This window comes from Nerophis ophidion, linkage group LG27 (genome assembly GCF_033978795.1).
Source record: "Nerophis ophidion isolate RoL-2023_Sa linkage group LG27, RoL_Noph_v1.0, whole genome shotgun sequence".
NCBI lineage: Eukaryota > Metazoa > Chordata > Actinopteri > Syngnathiformes > Syngnathidae > Nerophis > Nerophis ophidion.
Genome location: NC_084637.1, coordinates 9,381,254 through 9,405,598, shown reverse-complemented (window position 1 = coordinate 9,405,598; position 24,345 = coordinate 9,381,254). Strand labels below are relative to the sequence as shown.

General features: G+C 43.8%; 1 protein-coding gene across 4 annotated transcripts in view; it reads left to right on the top strand.

Annotated features, from left to right (window-relative positions):
• The window catches only part of tns1a (tensin 1a), a 243,707-nt gene that overhangs the window by 29,867 nt on the left and 189,495 nt on the right, over positions 1–24,345 (top strand). For 3 of the 4 annotated variants that reach the window (XM_061889475.1, XM_061889474.1, XM_061889472.1), the window contains exon 3: positions 18,739–18,897. In XM_061889475.1, the coding sequence (XP_061745459.1) occupies positions 18,802–18,897 (96 nt within the window). In that variant the 5' untranslated portion in view covers positions 18,739–18,801. Of the gene's footprint in view, positions 1–18,235; positions 18,640–18,738; positions 18,898–24,345 lie in introns of those variants that run through there. The other variant, XM_061889473.1, reaches the window with a different exon arrangement.

The window sequence follows — 24,345 nt, the reverse complement described above, 5'->3', positions numbered from 1 at the left end:
CACACCAAACAAGAATGACAAACACATTTCGGGAGAACATCCGCACCGTAACACAACATAGACACAACAGAACAAATACCCAGAATCCCTTGCAGCACTTACACATCCTTACCCCTCCCCACCTCAACCCTGCCCACCTCAACCTCCTCGTGCTCTCTCATGTAGAGCATGTCCCGAATTCCAAGATGCTGTTTTGAGGCATGTGAGAAAAAATAATGCACTTTGTGACTTCGACAATAAATATGGCCGTGCCATGTTGGCATGTTTTTTTCATGACTTGAGTTGATTTATTTTTGAAAACATCTTTTAATGCGTCCAGCGAGGTATCATAACAAAATTAGGCATAATGTGTTCATTCCACGACTGTATATATCGATATCGGTAATTAAGAGTTAGACAATATCGGATATCTGCAAAGAAACCATTATCGGACATCTCTAATTTTTAACATTGTTACTCTGAAAATAACAAACAATAAATAAAATACCTCTTACCATCAATGTGACTTCTTTAACAGGTGCGGTAGAAACGGATGGATGGATTAAAATGCATGAGAATGTTTTAGATTTTGAACGTTATTTTTACCACTATGACTACTCACGGAATTATTCATTACTTATCGTGTTGAGCAATGTCAACTAAGATTCATCAAAGAGCCAGATGCAGTCATCAAAAGAGCCACATCTGGCTCTAGAGCCATAGGTTCCCCTAACCCTGGTGTATAGGGTTACAGAACAGGAATGCTGATGGGTCGCCACAAGGCGCCCTCGTAAAAGATAGAAAGATAATTATGAATAATTCTGCTGGAATTCACAGTGCTAAAAATAACTTTCAAAATATAAAACATTCTCATGCATTTAAATCCATCCATCCGTTTCCTACCGCACCTGTTCAAGAAGTCGCATTAATGGTAAGAAGCATTTTATGTCACGATGCGGGGGGGGTCGCAGCTTGCTGCGGGGTCGTTCTCCCAGGAAGGCAGCATTTAGGTAAAAACATGACTTAATTTAAACTAAAAAAAAGATACAAACAAAAATCGCTCACAGCGGAGGCACAACTAGGGCTAAGGAAGAAAGCTTAAATACTGCCTCTGATTAGTGCTCGGGAAGCAGGTGAGCGGGCATTTTGTCCACCAGAGACAGGCGGACAAAATGAGTAACCAAGGAAACCAGACAAGGGAGTGGAAAAAAACAGGAACTTAAAGAATCCAAAAGACAAACAGCACATGGCCAAACAAAAACATGATCAACAGACATGATATTTTATTTATTATTGGTTAGCTTCAGAATAACAATGTTATAAAAAAGAATAAGAGACTTATTATACTCTAAAAATGTTGGTCTTACTTAAAAATGCACGCATTTAGTTGTATTCAGTGTTAAAAAATATGATATGGCTTTCACGGAAATACATTTTGAAATATTTGGCTTTCATGGCTCTCTCAGCTAACGAAGAAAGCTAACGCATAAACAGACTATGAACATAAATCAAACAAAACTTACTTGGCATGGCATGAAGCACGAAACTATGGCAAGGCATGAAACAAGTCAGCACAGAGCAAGAAAAGATCACATTGACGCCAGGGCGACTGACTGGCAAACACAAGCTTAAATACTGCCTCTGATTAGTGCTCGGGAAGCAGGTGAGCGGGCATTTTGCCCACCAGAGACAGGTGGACAAAATGAGTAACCAAGGAAACCAGACAAGGGAGTGGAAAAAAACCAGGAACTTAAATAGTCCAAAAGACAAACAGCACATGGCCAAACAAAAACATGATCAACAGACATGATATTTTATTTATTATTGGTTTGCTTCAGAATAACAATGTTATAAAAAAGAATAAGAGACTTATTATACTCTAAAAATGTTGGTCTTACTTAAAAATGCACGCATTTAGTTGTATTCAGTGTTAAAAAATATGATATGGCTCTCACGGAAATACATTTTGAAATATTTGGCTTTCATGGCTCTCTCAGCTAACGAAGAAAGCTAACGCATAAACAGACTATGAACATAAATCAAACAAAACTTACTTGGCATGGCATGAAGCACGAAACTATGGCAAGGCATGAAACAAGTCAGCACAGAGCAAGAAAAGATCACATTGACGCCAGGGCGACTGACTGGCAAACACAAGCTTAAATACTGCCTCTGATTAGTGCTCGGGAAGCAGGTGAGCGGGCATTTTGTCCACCAGAGACAGGCGGACAAAATGAGTAACCAAGGAAACCAGACAAGGGAGTGGAAAAAAACAGGAACTTAAAGAATCCAAAAGACAAACAGCACATGGCCAAACAAAAACATGATCAACAGACATGATATTTTATTTATTATTGGTTAGCTTCAGAATAACAATGTTATAAAAAAGAATAAGAGACTTATTATACTCTAAAAATGTTGGTCTTACTTAAAAATGCACGCATTTAGTTGTATTCAGTGTTAAAAAATATGATATGGCTTTCACGGAAATACATTTTGAAATATTTGGCTTTCATGGCTCTCTCAGCTAACGAAGAAAGCTAACGCATAAACAGACTATGAACATAAATCAAACAAAACTTACTTGGCATGGCATGAAGCACGAAACTATGGCAAGGCATGAAACAAGTCAGCACAGAGCAAGAAAAGATCACATTGACGCCAGGGCGACTGACTGGCAAACACAAGCTTAAATACTGCCTCTGATTAGTGCTCGGGAAGCAGGTGAGCAAGCATGAGTAACCAAGGAAACCAGACAAGGGAGTGGAAAAAAAACAGGAACTTAAAGAGTCCAAAAGACAAACAGCACATGGCCAAACAAAAACATGATCAACAGACATGATATTTTATTTATTATTGGTTTGCTTCAGAATAACAATGTTATAAAAAAGAATAAGAGACTTATTATACTCTAAAAATGTTGGTCTTACTTAAAAATGCACGCATTTAGTTGTATTCAGTGTTAAAAAATATGATATGGCTCTCACGGAAATACATTTTGAAATATTTGGCTTTCATGGCTCTCTCAGCTAACGAAGAAAGCTAACGCATAAACAGACTATGAACATAAATCAAACAAAACTTACTTGGCATGGCATGAAGCACGAAACTATGGCAAGGCATGAAACAAGTCAGCACAGAGCAAGAAAAGATCACATTGACGCCAGGGCGACTGACTGGCAAACACAAGCTTAAATACTGCCTCTGATTAGTGCTCGGGAAGCAGGTGAGCGGGCATTTTGTCCACCAGAGACAGGCGGACAAAATGAGTAACCAAGGAAACCAGACAAGGGAGTGGAAAAAAACAGGAACTTAAAGAATCCAAAAGACAAACAGCACATGGCCAAACAAAAACATGATCAACAGACATGATATTTTATTTATTATTGGTTAGCTTCAGAATAACAATGTTATAAAAAAGAATAAGAGACTTATTATACTCTAAAAATGTTGGTCTTACTTAAAAATGCACGCATTTAGTTGTATTCAGTGTTAAAAAATATGATATGGCTTTCACGGAAATACATTTTGAAATATTTGGCTTTCATGGCTCTCTCAGCTAACGAAGAAAGCTAACGCATAAACAGACTATGAACATAAATCAAACAAAACTTACTTGGCATGGCATGAAGCACGAAACTATGGCAAGGCATGAAACAAGTCAGCACAGAGCAAGAAAAGATCACATTGACGCCAGGGCGACTGGCTGGCAAACACAAGCTTAAATACTGCCTCTGATTAGTGCTCGGGAAGCAGGTGAGCAAGCATGAGTAACCAAGGAAACCAGACAAGGGAGTGGAAAAAAAACAGGAACTTAAAGAGTCCAAAAGACAAACAGCACATGGCCAAACAAAAACATGATCAACAGACATGATATTTTATTTATTATTGGTTTGCTTCAGAATAACAATGTTATAAAAAAGAATAAGAGACTTATTATACTCTAAAAATGTTGGTCTTACTTAAAAATGCACGCATTTAGTTGTATTCAGTGTTAAAAAATATTATATGGCTCTCACGGAAATAAATTTTTAAATATTTGGCTTTTATGGCTCTCTCAGCCAAAAAGGTTCCCGACCCCTGGATTAGGGAGAGGAAAAGGGGAGCGTCCACCCTCGATGAGTGCCAGAGAGAAAAATGTTCGGACGTAGAGTGTGGCTTTCCTCCGGCTCTACCTCTTATTCTCCTGCTGTGGCACCCAGGAGGACAATAACTTCAATCGAAGGCCCCCTTCTGACCACATTTGATTTCACGGCCCAGTGAGATTGACAATGACCTTGACATACATTTACATCACTGCATGTTTACGCTCTCATCAATTATAGCCGGATACTCGTGGCCTCTTACTAGCAACAAAAGCCGCGGCTCGTCGGAGATTTAAAGGCGTTGAGTTGAGTTAGGGGGTCGATTCTAATTCGGCCGGCGCCGCAGCTGATTGTGGCGATAACTGTCGGAAGAGCATCACGCTGCTGTTGTCTGGCTGATGCAGGATTGCATCTTATCGGGAGGGGGGCGTGTACATTGCTGATTGCCCGCCCCTTTCCACAGCACTTGATCAGCCATCTTTGTCCATTGAAGCGAGACAGTAAAGGTGACAAAAGGACATACAGAATTCACGGTCACGGCCCCACTACCAGAGTAAATGAGGTCAAACCCAATAAAAACCCATCAGTGCGGATAACATGGCCAGAATCGGTTTTATCTGTCATACCAGGAACCAAGTTCGGTAACCTACGAGCACAGTAACTCAACAACAGTAACATCTGTGAAAAAGTATTTTTACAGTCAGATTGGAATTTGTATTGTGCTTAGTGTTCCAAAAATGAAAAAAAAATATATATATTTACCTTTCAGTGACGTGCTGTCAGGGGAGGCAAGTGAGGCAGTGCCTCACCTTGCCTCCAGGATGGGTAAAAGGCTTAACTATGAGATGTTCAAAAAAAGCCATCCATGCATCCATTTTCTACCGCTTATTCCCTTTTGGGGTCGCGGGGGGCGCTGGCGCCTATCTCAGCTACAATCGGGCGGAAGGCGGTGTACACCCTGGACAAGTCGCCACCTCATCGCAGGGCCAACACAGATAGACGGACCACATTCACACTCACATTCACACTCTAGGGCCAATTTAGTGTTGCCAATCAACCTATCCCCAGGTGCATGTTTTTGGAAGTGGGAGGAAACCGGAGTACCCGGAGGGAACCCACGCATTCACGGGGAGAACATGCAAACTCCACACAGAAAGATCCCGAGCCTGGATTTGAACCCAGGACTGCAGGAACTTCGTATTGTGAGGCAGATGCACTAACCCCTCTGCCACCGTGAAGCCTGTGTTCAATAAACAGAGTAATAAAATAAGGTTGAATATTTCTCTTAATCTATGCTTTCAATGTGATTATGGTGTGGTTCATGTATATTTGCATAATTTTAATGGTCAAAATCGCGGAAATTCTGTGTTTCCTGATCAAGATAACGCAGCAGACCAGAAGTGAGGCAGACACAGGTGGTGCCTCCGCGGCTACACACAAAGTGTATTGAGCGTGTGCGTGAGAGGGGGCGCGTAATTGATGCCATGGGGAAAAGGCAGGCCATGAGGCAGCAAGTACCTCTGCCTCAAAGTATTTAATAACTTTGTCAAATACTTTGTGGACCAATTTGTCAAACCATAATATCATTATGATAACGTTTTTATGAAAGCAAATTACTCCCTTCGTTTTCATGTTATTCTAATGTGGAACCTAAATCAACTGGCATACTGGTTAGAACCGCTCGTATGAATTTAAGTTAAAAAAAAGAAGAAGAAAAAAAACTCCAAAAGTAACTATGCCTCACCTGGTGTGTAGTTCACCGCACAACACTGGTACCTTTTACTTTTGGCACACTCTCGATGATCATGATCAGGGATCTCAAACTCAATTTACCTGAAGGGCCACTAGATGCCGAGTCTGGGTGAGGCTCGGCCGCAAGTAAAGATTTATTTAAAAAAATATTTTTAAATGTCTTAATTTTTATTTTCAACACAAAACAAAATCCAAATGAAAATGAGCAAAATGACAATCAAAGTGAGGCAATGCAAATTAAACAATAAATAAAAATAAAAAATAACGGTTTGAATTGGTCCAGGTTATCAGGGACTGTTATTACTGACGGACAGGTGTCGCGGTGCGACTGCAGCAAGGCACGTAAGTAAACCCTCGTCTCCATGGCAACGTTTCTGTCGCTTTCACTAATTTGCCGCTTTTCCACTAATGCAGGAGTAGGCAACACAGAATGTTGAAAGAGCCATTTTGGACCCAAATAACAAATTTTGTTTCTGTCTGGAGCCAACCAGAAGGGGTTTGGGCGAGGGGGGCTAGCCGTGGAGTTTACAGTTACAGTAAAACAATTAGCCCCGAAAGGGCTAACATCACGAGTCGACTAACTTGTTACACGTCCGATTCGCCCAGCGACTCTCTGTCAGAGTATCAGCGCTGGGGTCCAGTGCAACCACAGTTTTGTATTGCCGCTCGATCCTTCGGCGGAGTGCTTCGGAAGCTACCGGGCCGCTCATCTCCCCGGCACGTACTGTTTACAGCAGTGCTGTGGGAGGGAGCTGGAGACAGAGGGCGAGCGAGGGAGGAAGAGCGCATGCGGGTCTTGTGGAAAAGCGGCAAAATAGTTCTCTGCTTGCATCACGCATATGACGTCAATGATCGGCCCTCGAGAGCCATATACCACACCGTGATTGGTAGAGTCCTTCAGCTCCGCACACAACGCTGTCAAGCGCCATTCATATAAAACTTGCGGGCCGCACTAACATTAAACTTTCATATTAAGGTGGGGCAGAAAAATAAAGTCTCGCGGGCCGCGTGTCTGAGACCCGTGATCATGATGATCATAGGTATGGTACTGGCCAAGATTGAGTTGAGTCGGCTGTCTTGGTTGCTTTGTTGGGTCGGCTCCGGTCTGTGGCCATGCTTTCCCCACCCCAGTGGACGATGGTGTGGAACACGGCTGAGGCCACCACAGTGTGTGTGGGTATTTTGTTGTTGTTGTTGTTTTACTTTTGTAGCTGTATCTAGGAATGGCGCCGCTGGAGTGGCAGCTGGTTGCGTCAGCTCTGCTCTTTTAATGTCTTTAATGTCCTTTGTGTTCTTTGATGTTTCCGTCTTACACACATGTTTATGTGTGTTATGGCGGTATAGCTCGGTTGGTACAGTGGGCGTGCCAGCAACCTGAGGGTTCCAGGTTCGATCCCCATTTCCGCCATCCTAGTCACTGCCGTTGTGTCCTTGGGCAAGACACTTAACCCACCTGCTCCCAGTTCCACCCACACTGGTTTAAATGTAACTTAGATATTGGGTTTCACTATGTAAAAGTGCTTTGAGTCACTAGAGAAAAGCGCTATGTAAATACAACTCACTTCACTTATGAGCTTTTTTAAAAATGTTTCCTTGGCCTCAGTCTGGAACCCCTCTCCAGGGGCCCAGGCTTAGACTGATTTTTTTTTGCTCTCTCCCGCCCCTCCCCAGCGTTTACCTGTTTCTCACCGTTTTTGTAAGGGGTGCCGGAAGTTGGCAGACCCGTCAGCGATCCTGTTCTGTCTCCCTGTAATGTTTGTCTTAATTTCCCCTCAAGGATTAATAAAGTACTTCTGATACTTCACCTACTCAGTGGCCTTGTGGTTACAGAGTGTCCGCCTTGAGATCAGTGGGTCGTGAGTTCAAAACCCGGCTGAGTCATACCGAGGACTATAAAAATGGGACCCATTATCTCCCTGATTGGCACTCAGTATTAAAGGTTGGAATTGGGGGTTTAATCACCAAAAATGATTCCCGAGCGCGGCCACCGCTGCTGCTCACTGCTCCCCTCACCTCCCAGTGGGTGAACAAGGGGATGGGTCGAATGCAGAGGACACATTTCAATCACACCTAGTGTGTGTGGGACAATCATTGGTACTTTAACTTTACTTTGATACTCATTCTGAATCTGTATGTCATAGTCTGGTCTGGTTTATTATTTATTTAGGACATTCTTAACAAGTTACATTAAGTCCGAACAACCAGCGTCCTCCGCAGTGGACATGAGTGTTTGGCCTAAAGAGGCTATCTTTTCTGAAATTTGCAACTCCATCCATCCATCTTCCTCGGTTTATCAAAGGGTCAAAGGGGCAGCAGCCTAAGTAAAGAAACCCAGACTTCAATCAATCGATCAAATAATCAATGTTTATTTATATAGCCCTTAATCACAAGTGTCTCAAAGGGCCTCACAAGCCACAACTCATTAGTTGTGGCAAGAAAAAACTCAACCCAATGGAATACAATGAAGTGAATTATATTTATATAGCGCTTTTTCTCTGGTTACTCAAAGCGCTTTACATAGTGAAACCCAATATCTAAGTTACATTTAAACCAGTGTGGGTGGCACTGGGAGCAGGTGGGTAAAGTGTCTTGCCCAAGGACACAACGGCAGTGACTAAGATGACGGAAGCGGGAATCGAACCTGCAACCCTCAAGTTGCTGGCACGGCCACTCTACCAACCGAGCTAAACCTTGGAAGGGCCTGCTAATGTGGGCACTTCTTCTTCTCAATTTATTCACAATCTACTCAGTAGGTAATAAAAAATTAAAATAAATAAATAAATAATAATTAGTGGAAGTAAGTAATATGCCATATGAGGAGATAAATAAGATTGTCTATAAAATTAACATGTCACAAGAATCTCCTATTTGTGACTGGCATCTACTGGTTACACTTATCTTTACACCATGTACCACAACCAGAATAAATATAAATAAGGCGCATAAAGTTACAAGGCACACTCCAATGCAGCTGAGATTGGCTCCAGCGACCCCCCCGCCACCGGAAAAGGGACAAGCAGTAGAAAATGGATGGATGGATGGATGGATGGATAAAATAGTGAAGTTGCACTTAACAACAATTTGGAAAATATTTTTTTCTGTGAATCTTGTAGCCTCTATGGCAGGGGTCACCAACAAGGTGCCCGCGGGCACCAGGTAGCCCGTAAGGACCAGATGAGTCGCCCGTTTGCCTGTTCTAAAAATAGCTTAAATAGCAGCACTTACCAGTGAGCTGCCTCTATTTTTTATTTTTATTTTATTTACTACCAAGCTGGTCTCACTTTGCTCGACTCTTTTAATTTTAAGAGAGACAAAACTCAAATAGAATTTGAAAATCCAAGAAAATTTTTTAAAGACTTGGTCTTAACTAGTTTAAATAAATTAATTTATTTTTTTTACTTTGCTTCTTATAACTTTCAGAAAGACAATTTTCCAGAAAAAATACAACCTTAAAAATGATTTTAGGATTTTTAAACACATACCTTTTTACCTTACACATTCCTTCCTCTTCTTTCCTGACAATTTAAATCAATGTTCAAGTATTTTTTTTATTGTAAAGAATAATAAATGCATTTTAATTAAATTTTTCATTTTAGCTTGTTTTTTCGACGAAGAATATTTGTGAAATATTTCTTCAAACGTATTATGATTAAAATTCAAAAAAAATATTCTGGCAAATCTAGAAAATCCATAGAATCAAATTTAAATCTTATTTGAAAATCTTTTGAATTTATTGTAACATTTTTGTTCAGGAAAATCTAGAAGAAATAATGATTTGTCTTTGTTAGAAATATAGCTTGGTCCAATTTGTTATATATTCTAGCAAAGTGAACATTGGATTTTAACCTATTTAAAACATGTCATCAAAATTATAAAATAATCTTAATCAGGAAAAATTACTAATGATGTTCCATAAATTATTTTTTCAAAAAGTTTCGAATTAGCTAGTTTTTCTCTTCATTTTTTTTCGGTTGAATTCGGAATTTAAAGAGTCGAAATTGAAGATAAACTATGTTTCAAAATTAAATTTTCATTTTTTCCATGTTTTCTCCTCTTTTAAACCGTTCAATTAAGTGTTTTTTTCATCATTTATTCTCTCCAAAAAACCTTCCGTAAAACGAAAAAAATGTAGGACGGATTGACAGACAGAAATACCCATTTTTTATATATATATATATAGATTCATTTATTAAGAGCAAATTGGCTATTTCTGGCAATTGATTTAAGTGTGTATCAATCTAGTAGCCCTTCGCATTAATCAGTACCCAAGAAGTAGCTCTTGGTTTCAAAAAGGTTGGTGACCCCTGCTCTATGGGAATTGTCGAAATTTGTCTAACAGACACAAACAATTGAAAATTGGGAGTCTGTGTGAGTTAGACCCATGATGTTCTTCTCCCTTGGGTCTCCGGGATACCGCTGGATTGGGTTGGTGGGGAGACCCGGCTGTATAAGTGAGTTTACCTTGGCAGCCAGCCCCGGATGTGTCACCACTCATGGTGCTTTGCTCTAAGTGCGTCCCCGTCTTCTCACATAATTTGGCCCCGCTAAAGACGAAGCTGTCACCTGGAGATTTTTCCCCACTGAGGACGAGACATGGTCCTTGATCCTGACCTGCATGTCGTTTATATATATAAAACAAAGTGTCAACTAAAGCCCGAGACGCACGTGGATCATGGTGATATCCACTGATCCGATGTCATTGAGAGTAAGTGATCAAAGCCCACTCAGGGACTAGACCAAGCCATTGATCACAGAGCCTTTAGGGTCACCTCTGTCTCTGCGGTGCTTTCTCTCCAAACAGACCTGATGAAGATGGACACCAAAAAAAAAGTGTCACCCATTGTTATGAATTATTGCAGTCAGAGGACTGCAGGCTGAGTCAGGGCTGGAGTGGGAGGATGCAGAGAGTGGACGTAAGAGTTGAAATAACGGTTGGGATGAAACGGAGGGAATGTAGGGTGAGCAGGAAAGAAGTGTTAGATGGATGAGTCAGCGCATTAGTGAATGATGAGGTGTGTGATGGGACCTAATCTGGTGTGTGCTCCGTACGGTACACACTATGTGCCTTGAATGTGAATGGGATGCTGGGGCAGGATCCAGTCTGTGTGGGCGGCTAGCTGTCACTCACAGCGCCGGGCCAATTGCATTGCTGGAGGACACACCGCTCATTTTTTTTTTTACCATCAGCGTTTTTTTGTTTTTTTTTGTCAAATCAGATTCCGAGCCACCTCGAACCACGAGCAAGTCCTTGGGAGATGCAGCAGCCTTTTAGAGCCCGGGCTGTGAATTACTTTACTGAGGTCAATCCTTGTTCAATAATCTCATCAAGCTTTGAGTAACTCCTCATTAAAATTAAGTGTCTAAATCTGCACTAAATGTTTACATTAAGGCGGGAAAAAAAGGGTAATAAAATTCTCAGAGGACTGTAATTATGTAATTAAGCCAATCTAGGAAGTAAATATCATTTTGCAGAGAATATAATAGCCAGTGTGACGTCGGAAACCCTCTGGGCAAGTGCAGGATTCTGCATTACATTTTGGGAGTTAATTTTTTCTTTACTCTGGCCTTCCTCTCTTGCGGCTGGGCGGTGCGACCGTTCAGCAGTGATTATCCAGGTTGCTTATCCCTAATGAGGAATTGCAGTTCTTTGCCAAGTGAGCAGAGAACACCTTCTTGGTCATTCTGTCTCTTTAGATGTACAACAGAAAGCTGCGGGCTTATTTTCCTTCTTTTGTTATTGGTAGTCTATCAAAGTTCTCTGTCACTTTCATCCCCCTTTCATTTGATTATTAATTGTAACACTACAAGGTCAAGGTTTTGTGGCCTTTAAACGTAAGCCATCTTGGTATGTTCCTGCTTTTGTTTCACCTCGGGGTTAAACTTAGATGAGAGCGTGAGAGTGTTAGGCATCCGTCAACTCAATGTCCAGCACAAGCTGTTCATGTGTCAGGAACGTACATTGGCTGACCTCACTCGTCACACTAAACCTGACTTTCTTCCGGGTCCCGGCACCACTGCCACCCACCTGGTATACAGGCATCTGTTCCATCCGGAGCTCGAACTTGGGTCCTCCGAATGTGAGAGCGTTATGCATCTGTCAACCCAATGTCCAGTGCAAGCTCCGAAAGTAAAGTACACTGGCGGGCCTCCTTAATGCTTACCTAACTAAATCTCACTGTCTTCCAGGTCTCGGCATTACTGTCACCTGTCTGGTCTAGGGCCTAATTTTGTTCCACCCAAGGTTCAAACATAGATGAGAGTGTTAGACATCTGTGAACTCAATGTCCAGCACAAGCTGTTCATGTGTCAGGAAGTGAGGTTTACCAACGTACATTGGCTGACCTCACTCGTCACACTAAACCTGACTTTCTTCCGGGTCACGGCACCACTGTCACCCACCTGGTATACAGGCGTCTGTTCCATCCGGAGCTCGAACTTGGGTCCTCCGAATGTGAGAGCGTTATGCATCTTCCAACCCAATGTCCAGTGCAAGCTCCTAAAGTAAAGTACACTGGCGGGCCTCCTTAACGTTTACCTCACTAAATCTCACTGTCTTCCAGGTTCCGGCATTACTGTCACCTGTCTGGTCTAGGCCCTAATTTTGTTCCACCCAAGGTTCAAACTTAGATGAGAGCGTGAGAGTGTTAGGCATCTGTCAACCCAATCTCCAGTGCAAGCTCCGAAAGTAAAGTACACTGGCGGGCCTCCTTAACGCTTACCTAACTAAATCTCACTGTCTTCCAGGTCCCGGCATTACTGTCACCTGTCTGGTCTAGGCCCTAATTTTTTTCCACCCAAGGTTCAAACTTGGATGAGAGCGTGAGAGTGTTAGGCATCTGTCAACCCAATGTCCAGCACTAGCTGTTCATGTGTCAGGTAGTGAGGTTTACCAACGTACATTGGTTGACCTCACTCGTCACACTAAACCTCACTTTCTTCCGGGTCACGGCACCACTGTCACCCACCTGGTATACAGACGTCTGTTCCATCCGGAGCTCGAACTTGGGTCCTCCGAATATGAGAGCGTTATGCATCTGTCAACCCAATCTCCAGTGCAAGCTCCGAAAGTAAAGTACACTTGCGGGCCTCCTTAACCCTTACCTCACTAAATCTCACTGTCTTCCAGGTCCCGGCATTACTGTCACCTGTCTGGTCTAGGCCCTAATTTTGTTCCACCCAAGGCTCTATCGCAAAAACTTGTTCCATTTCGTCCAGCATCGACGCTGAGATCGTTATTCATTAGTTTGTTATGTCTCATCTCGATTACTGTAGCATATAATTTTCAGGTCTCCCAATGTCTAGCATTAAAAGATTACAGTAGGTACAAAATGCGGCTTCTAGACTTTTGACAAGAAGAAGAAAGTTTGATCATATTACGCCTACACCGGCTCACCTGCACTGGCTTCCTGTGCGCTTAAGATGCCACTTTAAGGTTTTACTACTTACGTATAAAATACTACACGGTCTAGCTCCATCCTATCTTGCTGATTGTATTGTACCATATGTCCCGGCAAGAAATCTGCCTTCTAAGAACCCCTGCTTATTAGTGATTCCCAGAGCCCCAAAACAGTCCGTGGGCTATAGAGCGTTCTCTATTCGGGCTCCAGTACTCTGGAATGCCCTCCCGGTAACAGTTAGAGATGCTACCTCAATAACAGTTTGAGATGCTACCTCAGTAAAAGCATTTAAGTCCCATTTTAAAACTCATTTGTATACGCTAATCTTTAAATAGACCCCTCTCTTAGACCAGTTGATCTGCCGTCTCTTTTTTGCTCTGCCCACTTCTCCCGCAATGGATAGGTTATTAGGTGACCACAGATGAGGTGCTAGTCGTTCAAAGTCGGGACTCTGGGTGGACCACTCATCTGTGCATCAGTTGGGGATGTCTTTTCGCCGCTGACTTTTCTCCTCGCAAAATGATCCCCTGCTGGCCATAATGGACTGGATTCTCACACTATTAAAGGGGAACATTATCACCAGACCTATGTAAGCGTCATTATATACCTTGATGGTGCAGAAAAAAGACCATATATTTTTTTAACCGATTTCCGAACTCTAAATAGGTGAATTTTGGCAAATTAAACTGCTTTCTGTTTATGGCTCTTTCGGCGATGACGTCAGAACGTGACATCACCGAGCTAATACAGCCGCCATTTACATTTTCAACACATTGTAAACACCGGGTCTCAGCTTTGTTATTTTCCGTTTTTTCGACTATTTTTTTGGAACCTTGGAGACATCATGCCTCATTGGTGTGTTTTCGGAGGGTGTAAAAACACTAACAGGGAGGGATTCAAGTTGCACCACTGGCCCGAAGATAAGAAAGTGGCTTAAATCTGCCGCCAGACCCTCATTGAATGTGCCAGAGTGTCTCCACATTTTACCGGAGATGACAGACATGGCACAGAGATGTATGGATAACCTGCAGATGCATTTGCAACGATAAAGTCAACGAAATCACAAAGGTGAGTTTTGTTGATGTTGTTAACTTATGTGCTAATCAGACATATTTGGTCGCGGCGTGACTGCCAGCTAATCGATGCTAACATGCTATTTAGGCTAGCTGTATGTACATTTGAAACTATATTACGTTTTCTTCCACCCACATTTAATGCAAAAAAAACACTTACCAATCGAAGGATTTAAGTTGCTCCAGTGTCACAAGATGCGAAAGTCCTGATCGTTTGGTCCGCACATTTTACCGGCGATGCTAACGCAGCTATCCGGCCATGCTATGGGCCATGCTATGGCTATGAATAGCGTCAATAGCTATTCGCTCAATAGCTTCAGTTTCTTCTTCAATACTTTCATACTCCAACCATCCGTTTCAATACATGCACGATCTGTTGAATCGCTTAAACCGCTGAAATCCGAGTCTGAATCCGAGCTAATGTCGCTATATCTTGCTGTGCTATTCGCCATTGTTTGTTTACATTGGCAGCACTGTATGACGTCACAGGAAAATGAACAGTGGCTTCGAGAGAGCGAAAATAAGGCACTTTAAAGCTTTTTTTAGGGATATTCCGGGACCGGTAACATTTTGAAAAAACCTTCAAAAAATACAACAAGCCACTGGGAACTGATTTTTATTGTTTTTAACCCTTTTGAAATTGTGATAATGTTCCCCTTTAACTAGATCCACTCAAAGTCCATTGCACTGTGTCCCAAGGTTTCTCATCGTATCCCATTGGGTTGAGGTTTTTCTTGCCCTGATGTGGGATCTGAGCCAAAGATGTCGTTGTGACTTGTGCAGGCAGCCCTTTGATACACTCGTGATTAAGGGTAAATAAATACTAATATAACAAATCAACTTTGATTGATTGACCAATGATCTCGAGTTCGCCGAGTATGAGAGCACTATAGACATCGAACTAAAAGCCCCAGCTGTCAACTCGATGTCAAGCGCAAGCTCTTAAGATTTTAAAGAGTAAGTTTTACCAAGGTCCACTGGCAAAGCCGTGTTAGCTGGCCTCTGTGTTACATAAACTAAGCAAAAATTAACTGGGACTAAAAAAGCGCATTCCTTAAATGATTCTGTGGTGGAACTGTCAACAAATTCCAAGTGTCCCTCTTCCACCACACTTAGTACTAAACTCTGCCCAGAAGTTACTGACCAACTGCATCTCTGTCTGGACTGGAGCCTGCAGTGCCTCAAACTGGAAGTCTCTACAGAGAGTGGTGAGGACGGCGGAAAAGATCATCAGGACTCCCCTTCCTCCTATCCAGGAGATCGCGAAAAACCGCTGCCTGACCAGGGCTCAGAATATCTGCAGAGACTCCTCCCACCCCAACCAAGGGCTGTTTTCACTGCTGGACTCTAGAAAGAGTTAAGTTAAAAGTTAAAAGACCTGGCTTGTGGTTCCTTCGATTGTTGGTGTACCCGACACAAGATCAGTTTTCACTGGTTAATAGTGTGACTGGTTGTCAGTCTCCATGTGTCATGTAATTGACTGACGACTAGTCCACAATGGGTTTTGCCAGAAGTTGTGTATATCGATAAGCTCCAGCGCTCTGCGACCCTGCAGTGTAAACCGTGCAGAAAATGGAATGGATTACTTCCGCCAGTGTTTTGTGTTTTTTGGTTTTCACTGGATAATAGTGTGACTGGTTGTCTCTCCCCATGTGTCATGTAATTAACTGACGACCAGTCCACAATAGCCTTTGCCAGAAGTTGTATACATCGATAAGTTCCAGCGTTCTGCGACCCTGCAGTGTAAACAGTGTAGACAATGGAATGGATTACTTGCGCCAGTGTTTTGTCTATACCGGTTTTCACTGGTTAATAGTGTGAATTTGAGTCTGACTGGTTGTCAGTCTCCATGTGTCATTACATGACGACCAGTTCACAATGTGTTTTGCCAGAAGTTGTGTATATCGATAAGCTCCAGCGCTCTGCGACCCTGCAGTGTAAACCGTGCAGAAAATGGAATGGATTACTTCCGCCAGTGTTTTGCATTTACCAGTTTTCACTGGTTAATAGTGTGACTGGTTGTCCATCTCCATGTGTCATGTAATTGACTGACGACCAGTCCACAATGTGTTTTGTCAGAAGTTGTATACATCGATAAGCTCCAGAGTTCTGCGACCCTGCAGTGTAAACTGTGCAGAAAATGGAATGGATTACTCACGCCAGTGTTTTATGTTTTTTGGTTTTCACTGGTTAATAGTGTGACTGGTTGTCCGTCTCCATGTGTCATGTAATTGACTGAGGACCAGTCCACAATAGCCTTTGCCAGAAGTTGTGTTTATTGATAAGCTCTAGCGTTCTGCGACCCTGCAGTGTAAACAGTGTAGAAAATGGAATGGATTACTTGCGCCGGTGTTTTGTGGTTATCGGTTTTCACTGGTTAATAGTGTGACTGGTTGTCAGTCTCCATGTGTCATGTAATTGACTGACGACCAGTCCACAATATTTTTTGCCAGAAGTTGTATACATCGATAAGCTCCAGCGTACTGCGACCCTACAGTGTAAACAGTGTAGACAATGGAATGGATTACTTGCAACAGTGTTTTGTGTATACCGGTTTTCACTGGTTAATAGTGTGAATTTGAGTCTGACTGGTTGTCAGTCTCCATGTGTCATTACATGACGACCAGTCCACAATGTGTTTTGCCAAAAGTTGTGGATATCGATAAGCTCCAGCGTTCTGCGACCCTGCAGTGTAAACCGTGCAGAAAATGGAATGGATTACTTGTGCCAGTGTTTTGTGTTTTTTAATTTTCACAGGATAATAGTGTGACTGGTTGTCTGTCTCAATGTGTCATGTAACTGACTGACGACCAGTCCACAATAGCCTTTGCCAAAGGTTGTATACATCGATAAGCTCCAGCGTTCTGCGACCCTGCAGTGTAAACAGTGTAGAAAATGGAATGGATTACTTCTGCCAGTGTTTTGTGTTTTTCGGTTTTCACTGGTTAATAGTGTGACTGGTTGTCAGTCTCGATGTGTCATGTAATGGACTGACGACCAGTCCACAATAGCCTTTGCCAGAAGTTGTATACATCGATAAGCTCCAGCGTTCTGCGACCCTGCAGTGTAAACAGTGTAAAAAATGGAATGGATCACTCGCGCCAGTGTTTTGCGTTTACTGTGATATGAACTGAACGACAATTCAAGCCGAGTTCCCTTTGCCAAAAAAAAAAATATTTAATATCATCACGTTGTATCTGTATGATCCAACATTCTAAGACCCTCACTCGTTCTGCACCTCCTCGCAGGCTATCCGAGCTCTGGTCCTCTATGCACTTTTTTTTTTTTTTTTTTTATCTGCCTCACTTACTGCTTTGATGTGTTGTAATTGCGTCGGGTTGGGCTAGGAAAGGAGGGGAGAGAAAAGCGTTCTGCAGTGAAAATGTGCTTTCGCTGAAGCGTAGAGAGACTGCAGCACCAGTGAACGTGCCCGTGCACCCCCGGCGGTCGTCTGTGTGTACGTGAACGTGTGTGTGTGTGTGTGTGTGTGCGAGAGAGAGAGAGAGAGAAATAATCAACCAAGACAATGATTCAAGAACTCACTCTCCTCCTTCAGTCCTATCAGCCACAATCATCTCGCTGCACTGCGAGTCCGCTTTATTGCGCATGCTAGAGTGTTACGCTTACTGGTGCACTCTCTCCCCCCTCTTGTTTTTTACCATTTCGGTCCCCCCCATCCATCCATCCGTGCATCTCGACATGTCCACTGCTTCTTTCAGTCTACTCTACTTCCAACGTCCTCTCTCCTGGATGTCAGCTGCACTCTCAAATGTAAACACAATGACTGTATTCATTTGCCATCATTCCGTCTTTCGTTCTCTACCAATCGTTCGGTTTCCAGTATACCCCTCAGTTTTTTTTTTCCTCCTCCTCCCCTTCGCTGGCTGAGTAAGTGCTGCAGCATCACTGCATGTGTGTGTGTATGTGTGTGTGAGGGAGAGAGAGCGCAAAGCACCGGGGATCCTGAGCCTGGAGGGGAGCCGTGCGATGAGAGGGGGGCTCTTCAGCCTGTGGATGTATGTGCCAGGACAGCGTTTTTTTTGTTGTTGTTGCCAAAGGGGAGCGCTGGTGAATGTGTATGCGGACATGTGCGTGCGACCGTGTCTTTGATTAGTGATGGACTATTCGCATTATGCAGTCGGAGATGCTCATGACACTAACGCTGATCTAGACCGGCTTGGGAGGCAGAGGGGACCAGTGATGGATGGGGAGACCGATGTTGGGTCTTGACGCGTCGGGTTTCTCTAAACCGAACCGACCGAGGGGGTCTCGTCCATTTTGGGGTAATCGGTGGCTTCACGCAGACCTCCTCGCTCTCCTGTGAGTCGGGATCAAAGACAAATACCCAAACAGGTAGTCCACCGTTTCCGAAAATCATTTTTGCTTGTGTGCGGTCTTTTTTTTTTTTTTTTTTTTAGTTTGACATTGTTCCTTTTTGGTGGGGGCTTTCAGGATTCTACCCTGGAGCCGAGCGGGAAATAAGAGGCTGGCAGAAGAGGAGGCGCAGACCCAGGCATGGCTCGCCTCAACTGGTGCTTGGCTGCCGTTATCAGCTGGAGCAAGTTCCTCTTCGCCTGCTTCTTTCCACTGCGGGGGGCCAAGCGAGACAAGGTAAGACCTCTCCAAGGAGGCGGCGGGGGGCGGGGAAGGAGGTTGCAGGGACAGCCATCGATTAGTAGACCGAGTAAGGATTTGAGGGACTTGAGTAGAGGACTGTGAGTTCTGCAAATCCGCACATTGGCTTCCAACGCATCACGTCATTCGATGTGTCGTATAGGAAGCAGAATTATCTGCAAAGCCGCTCAAAAAGCCAAAAATAATTGTGTGAATGCTGTTGGGAGGCCAGTCATGCAGAGACCTAGGTCCATGACCGCTTCTGTAGGTGCTGATTCAAGGTCAGCGTTACATCTAAACGTGGTCTCCAGGCAGATGGTACACTGGCATTGTTGGGCTTAGATTCTGGGTCCACCAGGGGAGGTACTTGCCTACATCAACTGGGTCTGGATGCTTTGTATCATCGGGTCACCTTGCTGTCCCAAATTGCAGTCCACTATAGTATCGCCAATGCACGTCTCGAAGGGGCCGGTGGAGTCTTTCATCGGTTTGCCATGGTGCCCATGCTTTAGTGAGGAAATCCGGTCCTGCTGGCTTACGAGGTCAGTCTTGGTCTGCCGGTTTTGGTAAAAGAAAAGATGCACCACCTTTTCGGCTATTTGTGCGGCAGATTATTGACAATGCGTCTTAGTCGTGGCATGGCCAACATTTTTTTGCCTTCCACGCTAACCTCACAGAATTTTCTGGCACAAATAGAGACCTTTTTATGGAAAATGTAGACATTACAGCACCCTGCATCTCCTTACTTTTAGTCTTCATTTTTGACCTATTTTATTTTCCCGGTCAAACCAAAGCTTTCGGACTACAAGACGCACGAAATGCAACACAAGAAGCGTTTGCGTTTCATTAGAACATGAGGAAAATAAATGACTGCTGTCTGCTGTGCGATACTGCGACTGCCCGTCACTTCAAGCCCCAATACCCTCCCACCAGCAACCCCCCCCCCCCAAACACCCTCATGCACAATTGCCGCAGCTCCTTATCTCTACACCCACGCTAAATCCCAGCACTAGCTTCCTATATATATATATACAGACAGTATATATATATATATTTATATATGATTATAAAGACTGCATAGGCTTCATGAGCAGTTGTGCAAGCTTATTAGTTCGAATTACCGTGACGGTGCGGTTTGATCGATGCATTACGCATTCGTCTTTTACTGGAAGTTATTATTTTGTAGCCCAAGCATTGACCGTCCTGCAATTTCAGGATAGCAAGTGTGCTTAGGAGCGCATTAGAAACCCCGCCCCCCCCCCGACCACTAAGTCAAGTTTGATGGCTCCGGCGACAGCGCCAGGAAGCTCATCACGTGACCGGCCGGGACGGTGAAAGTGAAGAGGTAAGGCTTGGTCGGCGTGGTCCCCTCTGTGGAAACGTGTTGAGGTGTTCAGTTTCTATGGCAACGCAGCTCACACGGTCCCAGGCCTGGGTTACGGCAGGAGATGGCGTAACGGGTGGGGGGGGCTGAGCCTGAGGGATGATGATGTGCAGAGGTTTTTCCGCCAGCGTTACTATGGTGACGCCATGGTAGCACTTACATCTGGTCCCTTCTTTACATTCCATCTGCCTTTCTCTTCAGCGCCCTTTGATAGACTCGGTTTGTTTCTCTCTTTCCGTTTAAAGCCTTTCCCTTTCACACGTTTCCTTAGCTTCCTTCTTCGTCTCCACCTCTCCTTTCCAGCACCTTTTCGATCCCCTTTTTGTGTTTCCTCTCCCTCTCCTGCCCCTCCGGTGTTTACTTCTCTCTATTCATTTAACTAATGTCCCTCCGGGGCTGTAAATTCACATCAGGCAATGCTGTGGACAGCCAAAAGAAGAGACGGGCGATAGGAAACCTGTCCAGTGAAATGGCTCCTTATTCTCCTCCTCTGTCGCGTATCCATGAGAAGCTCATTCATTGCGCCTTGCATTCATAACACGCAGACCCTCCGCCATGAGTAATGTTTGCCACTTGTGGGTGAGCGGCATGCAGGTACCGCGCCCAGAGAATTACCAATCTGGTCCACAAATGATTCGCAGTCTTCTGGGCCGGCGCTCAACGTGATGGATGCTTCGTTATTCTTGCATTAAAGCTCTCCCGTGATGGATTCCTAGGTTTGAGGAAATGAACTTACTTGAAGTTTGGTCCTCCTTTTCTCATTGTTTCTAATTGAAGCCAACTATTTTGGACATGAGGTCTTGATGGTGGATGTTCTGATCTACTATCAGTTTTGGTATGCCAGAGGTTTTTTTTGGGCTTTCCTGCATGCTGTTCACTCCACTTTCAATACGTAAATTGTATATCCAGGCAAGTTTACCAATCTGCACAGAGTGTGAAGACCACTAGAGGCTGCTAGCAAGCCAGCATAGACTGTTTCATGCAGGAAAATAATAGCGGTCATGTTTCACACTCAGACCCCAATTACATCACAACTTTGCCACAGTTTTCTGTCAGTTGCCATAATGCTTGTGGTGTAAGCGTGATGCACCCACAGATTATTTGTCAGGCAGAGGTGGGTAGTAACGCGCTACATTTACTCCGTTACATTTACTTTAGTCACTTTTGGGATAAATTGTACTTCTAAGAGTAGTTTTAATGCAACATACTTTTACTTTTACCTGAGTATATTTATAGAGAAGAAAAACTACTTTTACTCCGCTCCATTTTTTATCGATCTGTTTGTTTTCGTTTGTCAGACAGACCTTCAAAGTAGGATCCATCACATGCCTGCGTTTCACCAATCAAATGCAGTCAGTGGTGACGTTTGACTACGTTTCACCATCTCTATGCTGCTGATCCGCTTGAGATGGTTTCCTGTGGACGGGACTCTCGCTGTTGTCTTGGATCCGCTTGAACTGAACTCTCGCGGCTGTGTTGGAGCCACTATGGATTGAACTTTCACAGTATCATGTTAGACCCGCTCGACATCCATTGCTTTCGGTCCCCTAGAGGGAGGGGGGGGGGGGGGGGGGGGTTGCCCACATCTGAGGTCCTCTCCAAGGTTTCTCATAGTCAGCATTGTCACTGGCGTCCCACTGGATGTGAATTCTCCCTGCCCACTGGGTGTGAGTTTTCCTTGCCCTTTTGTGGGTTCTTCCGAGGATGTTGTAGTCGTAATGATTTGTGCAGTCCTTTGAGACATTTGTGATTTGGGGCTATATAAATAAACATTGATTGATTGATTGAATCAAAACTGCCCTTTTTTTAAAATAAACCTTTATTTATAAATTTCAACATTTACAAAGAGTTGAAAAGAATGTGGGTGTGAATGTTGTCTGACTTTCTGTGTTGGCCCTGCGATGAGGTGGCGACTTGTCCAGGTTGTACACTGCCTTCCGCCCGATTGTAGCTGAGATAGGCACCAGCGCCCCCCGCGACCCCAAAGGGAATAAGCGCTAGGAAATGGATGGATGAAAAGAATGTGAGCGGTATAGCTCGGTTGGTAGAGCGGCCGTGCCAGCAACTTGAGGGTTGCAGGTTCGATTCCCGCATCCGCCATCCTAGTCACTGCCGTTGTGTCCTTGGGCAAGACACTTTACCCACCTGCTCCCAGTGCCACCCACGCTGGTTTTTAATGTAACTTAGATATTAGGTTTCACTATGTAAAGCGCTTTGAGCCACTAGAGAAAAAGCGCTATATCAATATAATTCACTTCACTTCAATGTTGCCTGTGTTGGCCCTGCGATGAGGTGGCGACTTGTCCAGGGTGTACCCAGCCTTCCGCCCGATTGTAGCTGAGATAGGCACCAGCGCCCCCCGCGACGCCAAACGGGAATAAGCGGTAGAAAATGGATGGATGGAAAAAATGTGAGTGTGAATGTTGTCTGTCTATCTGTGTTGGCCCTGCGATGAGGTGGCGACTTGTCCAGGTTGTACCCCGCCTTCCGCCCGATTGTTGCGGAGATAGGCGCCAGCGGCCCCCGCAACCCCAAAGGGAATAAGCGGTAGAAAATGGATGGATGGATGAAAAGAATGTGAGTGTGAATGTTGTCTGATTATCTGTGTTGGCCCTGCGATGAGGTGGCGACTTGTCCAGGTTGTACCCCGCCTCGCGCCCGATTGTTGCGGAGATAGGCGCCAGCGCCCCCCGCAACCCCAAATGGAATACGCGGTAGGAAATGGATGGATGAAAAGTATGTGAGTGTGAATGTTGTCTGTCTATCTGTGTTGGCCCTGGGATGTGTTGGCGACTTGTCCATGGTGTAAACAGCCTTCTGCCCGATTGTAGCTGAGATAGACACCAGCGCCCCCCGCAACCCCAAAGGGAATAAGCGGTAGTAAATGGATGGGTGGATGAAAAGAATGTTAGTGTGAATGTTGTCTGTCTGTCTGTGTTGGCCCTGTGATAAAATGGCGACTTGTCCAGGGTGTAAACTGCCTTCCGCCCGATTGTAGCTGACATAGGCACCAGCGCCACCTTCAACCCCAAAGGGAATAAGCGGTAGGAAATGGATGGATGGATGGATGACAAGAATGTGAGTGTGAATGTTGTCTGTCTGTCTGTGTTGGCCCTGTGATAAAATGGCGACTTGTCCAGGGTGTAAACCGCCTTCCGCCCGATTGTAGCTGAGATAGGCACCAGCGCCCCCCCCGCAACCCCGAAGGGAATACGTGGTAGAAAATGGATGGATGGATGAAAATATTAAAGTACAAACACAGTATAAAAACCGAACAAAACAGCCCCAGGGGTTGTAAATTCAAAGTAACTAAAATATAATGCAAAAAAAAATATGTATATAAAATAAACAAAGTGCAAAGCCATAGACTCACTCAATCTCAGTAAATAACTTAAATTTGGAACACAGCATTATCAATTTCACAGCGTTTTGGTCGTTAGAAGTAGAGAGTTTTAATATAGAGTTCTAAATTATTTTAAAGGCACAAAAAACAGGTCGGGTATTGAGAAACTTACATTTATGAATATAAAACTTGGCCAATAGTATAATGAGCTTGCAAAGGTAAAATTCATTTTCAATTTTTTTTTCAGTACATTGTAAAACCATATATTTATTATTTAATATATATTATTGTTTTAATTGCTTAAGAGATATTCTTGGCTCTGAATTTGTTCATTGCTATTTTTTATGTTTTTGTGCATTACTTGTTACCGTCATCATTAAACCAACAGGTTACTCATCAGTACTTGAGTAGTTTCTTCACAACATACTTTTTACTTTTACTCAAGTACATATTTGGGTGACTACTCCTTACTTTTACTTGAGTAATAAACCTCTAAAGCATGGGTGTCAAACTCTGGCCCGCGGCCCAAATCTGGCCCGTCGCGTAATTTAATTTGGCCCTTGAGGCAATATCAATTTAGCATTAGAGCTGGCCCGCCGGTGTTATATAGCGTCAGTGCCGCTGTAACACCGCATTCATCGCTAATACTTGCCAACCCTCCTAATTTTCCCGGTAGACTCCCGAAGTTCAGTGCCCCTCCCGAAAATCTCCCGGGGCA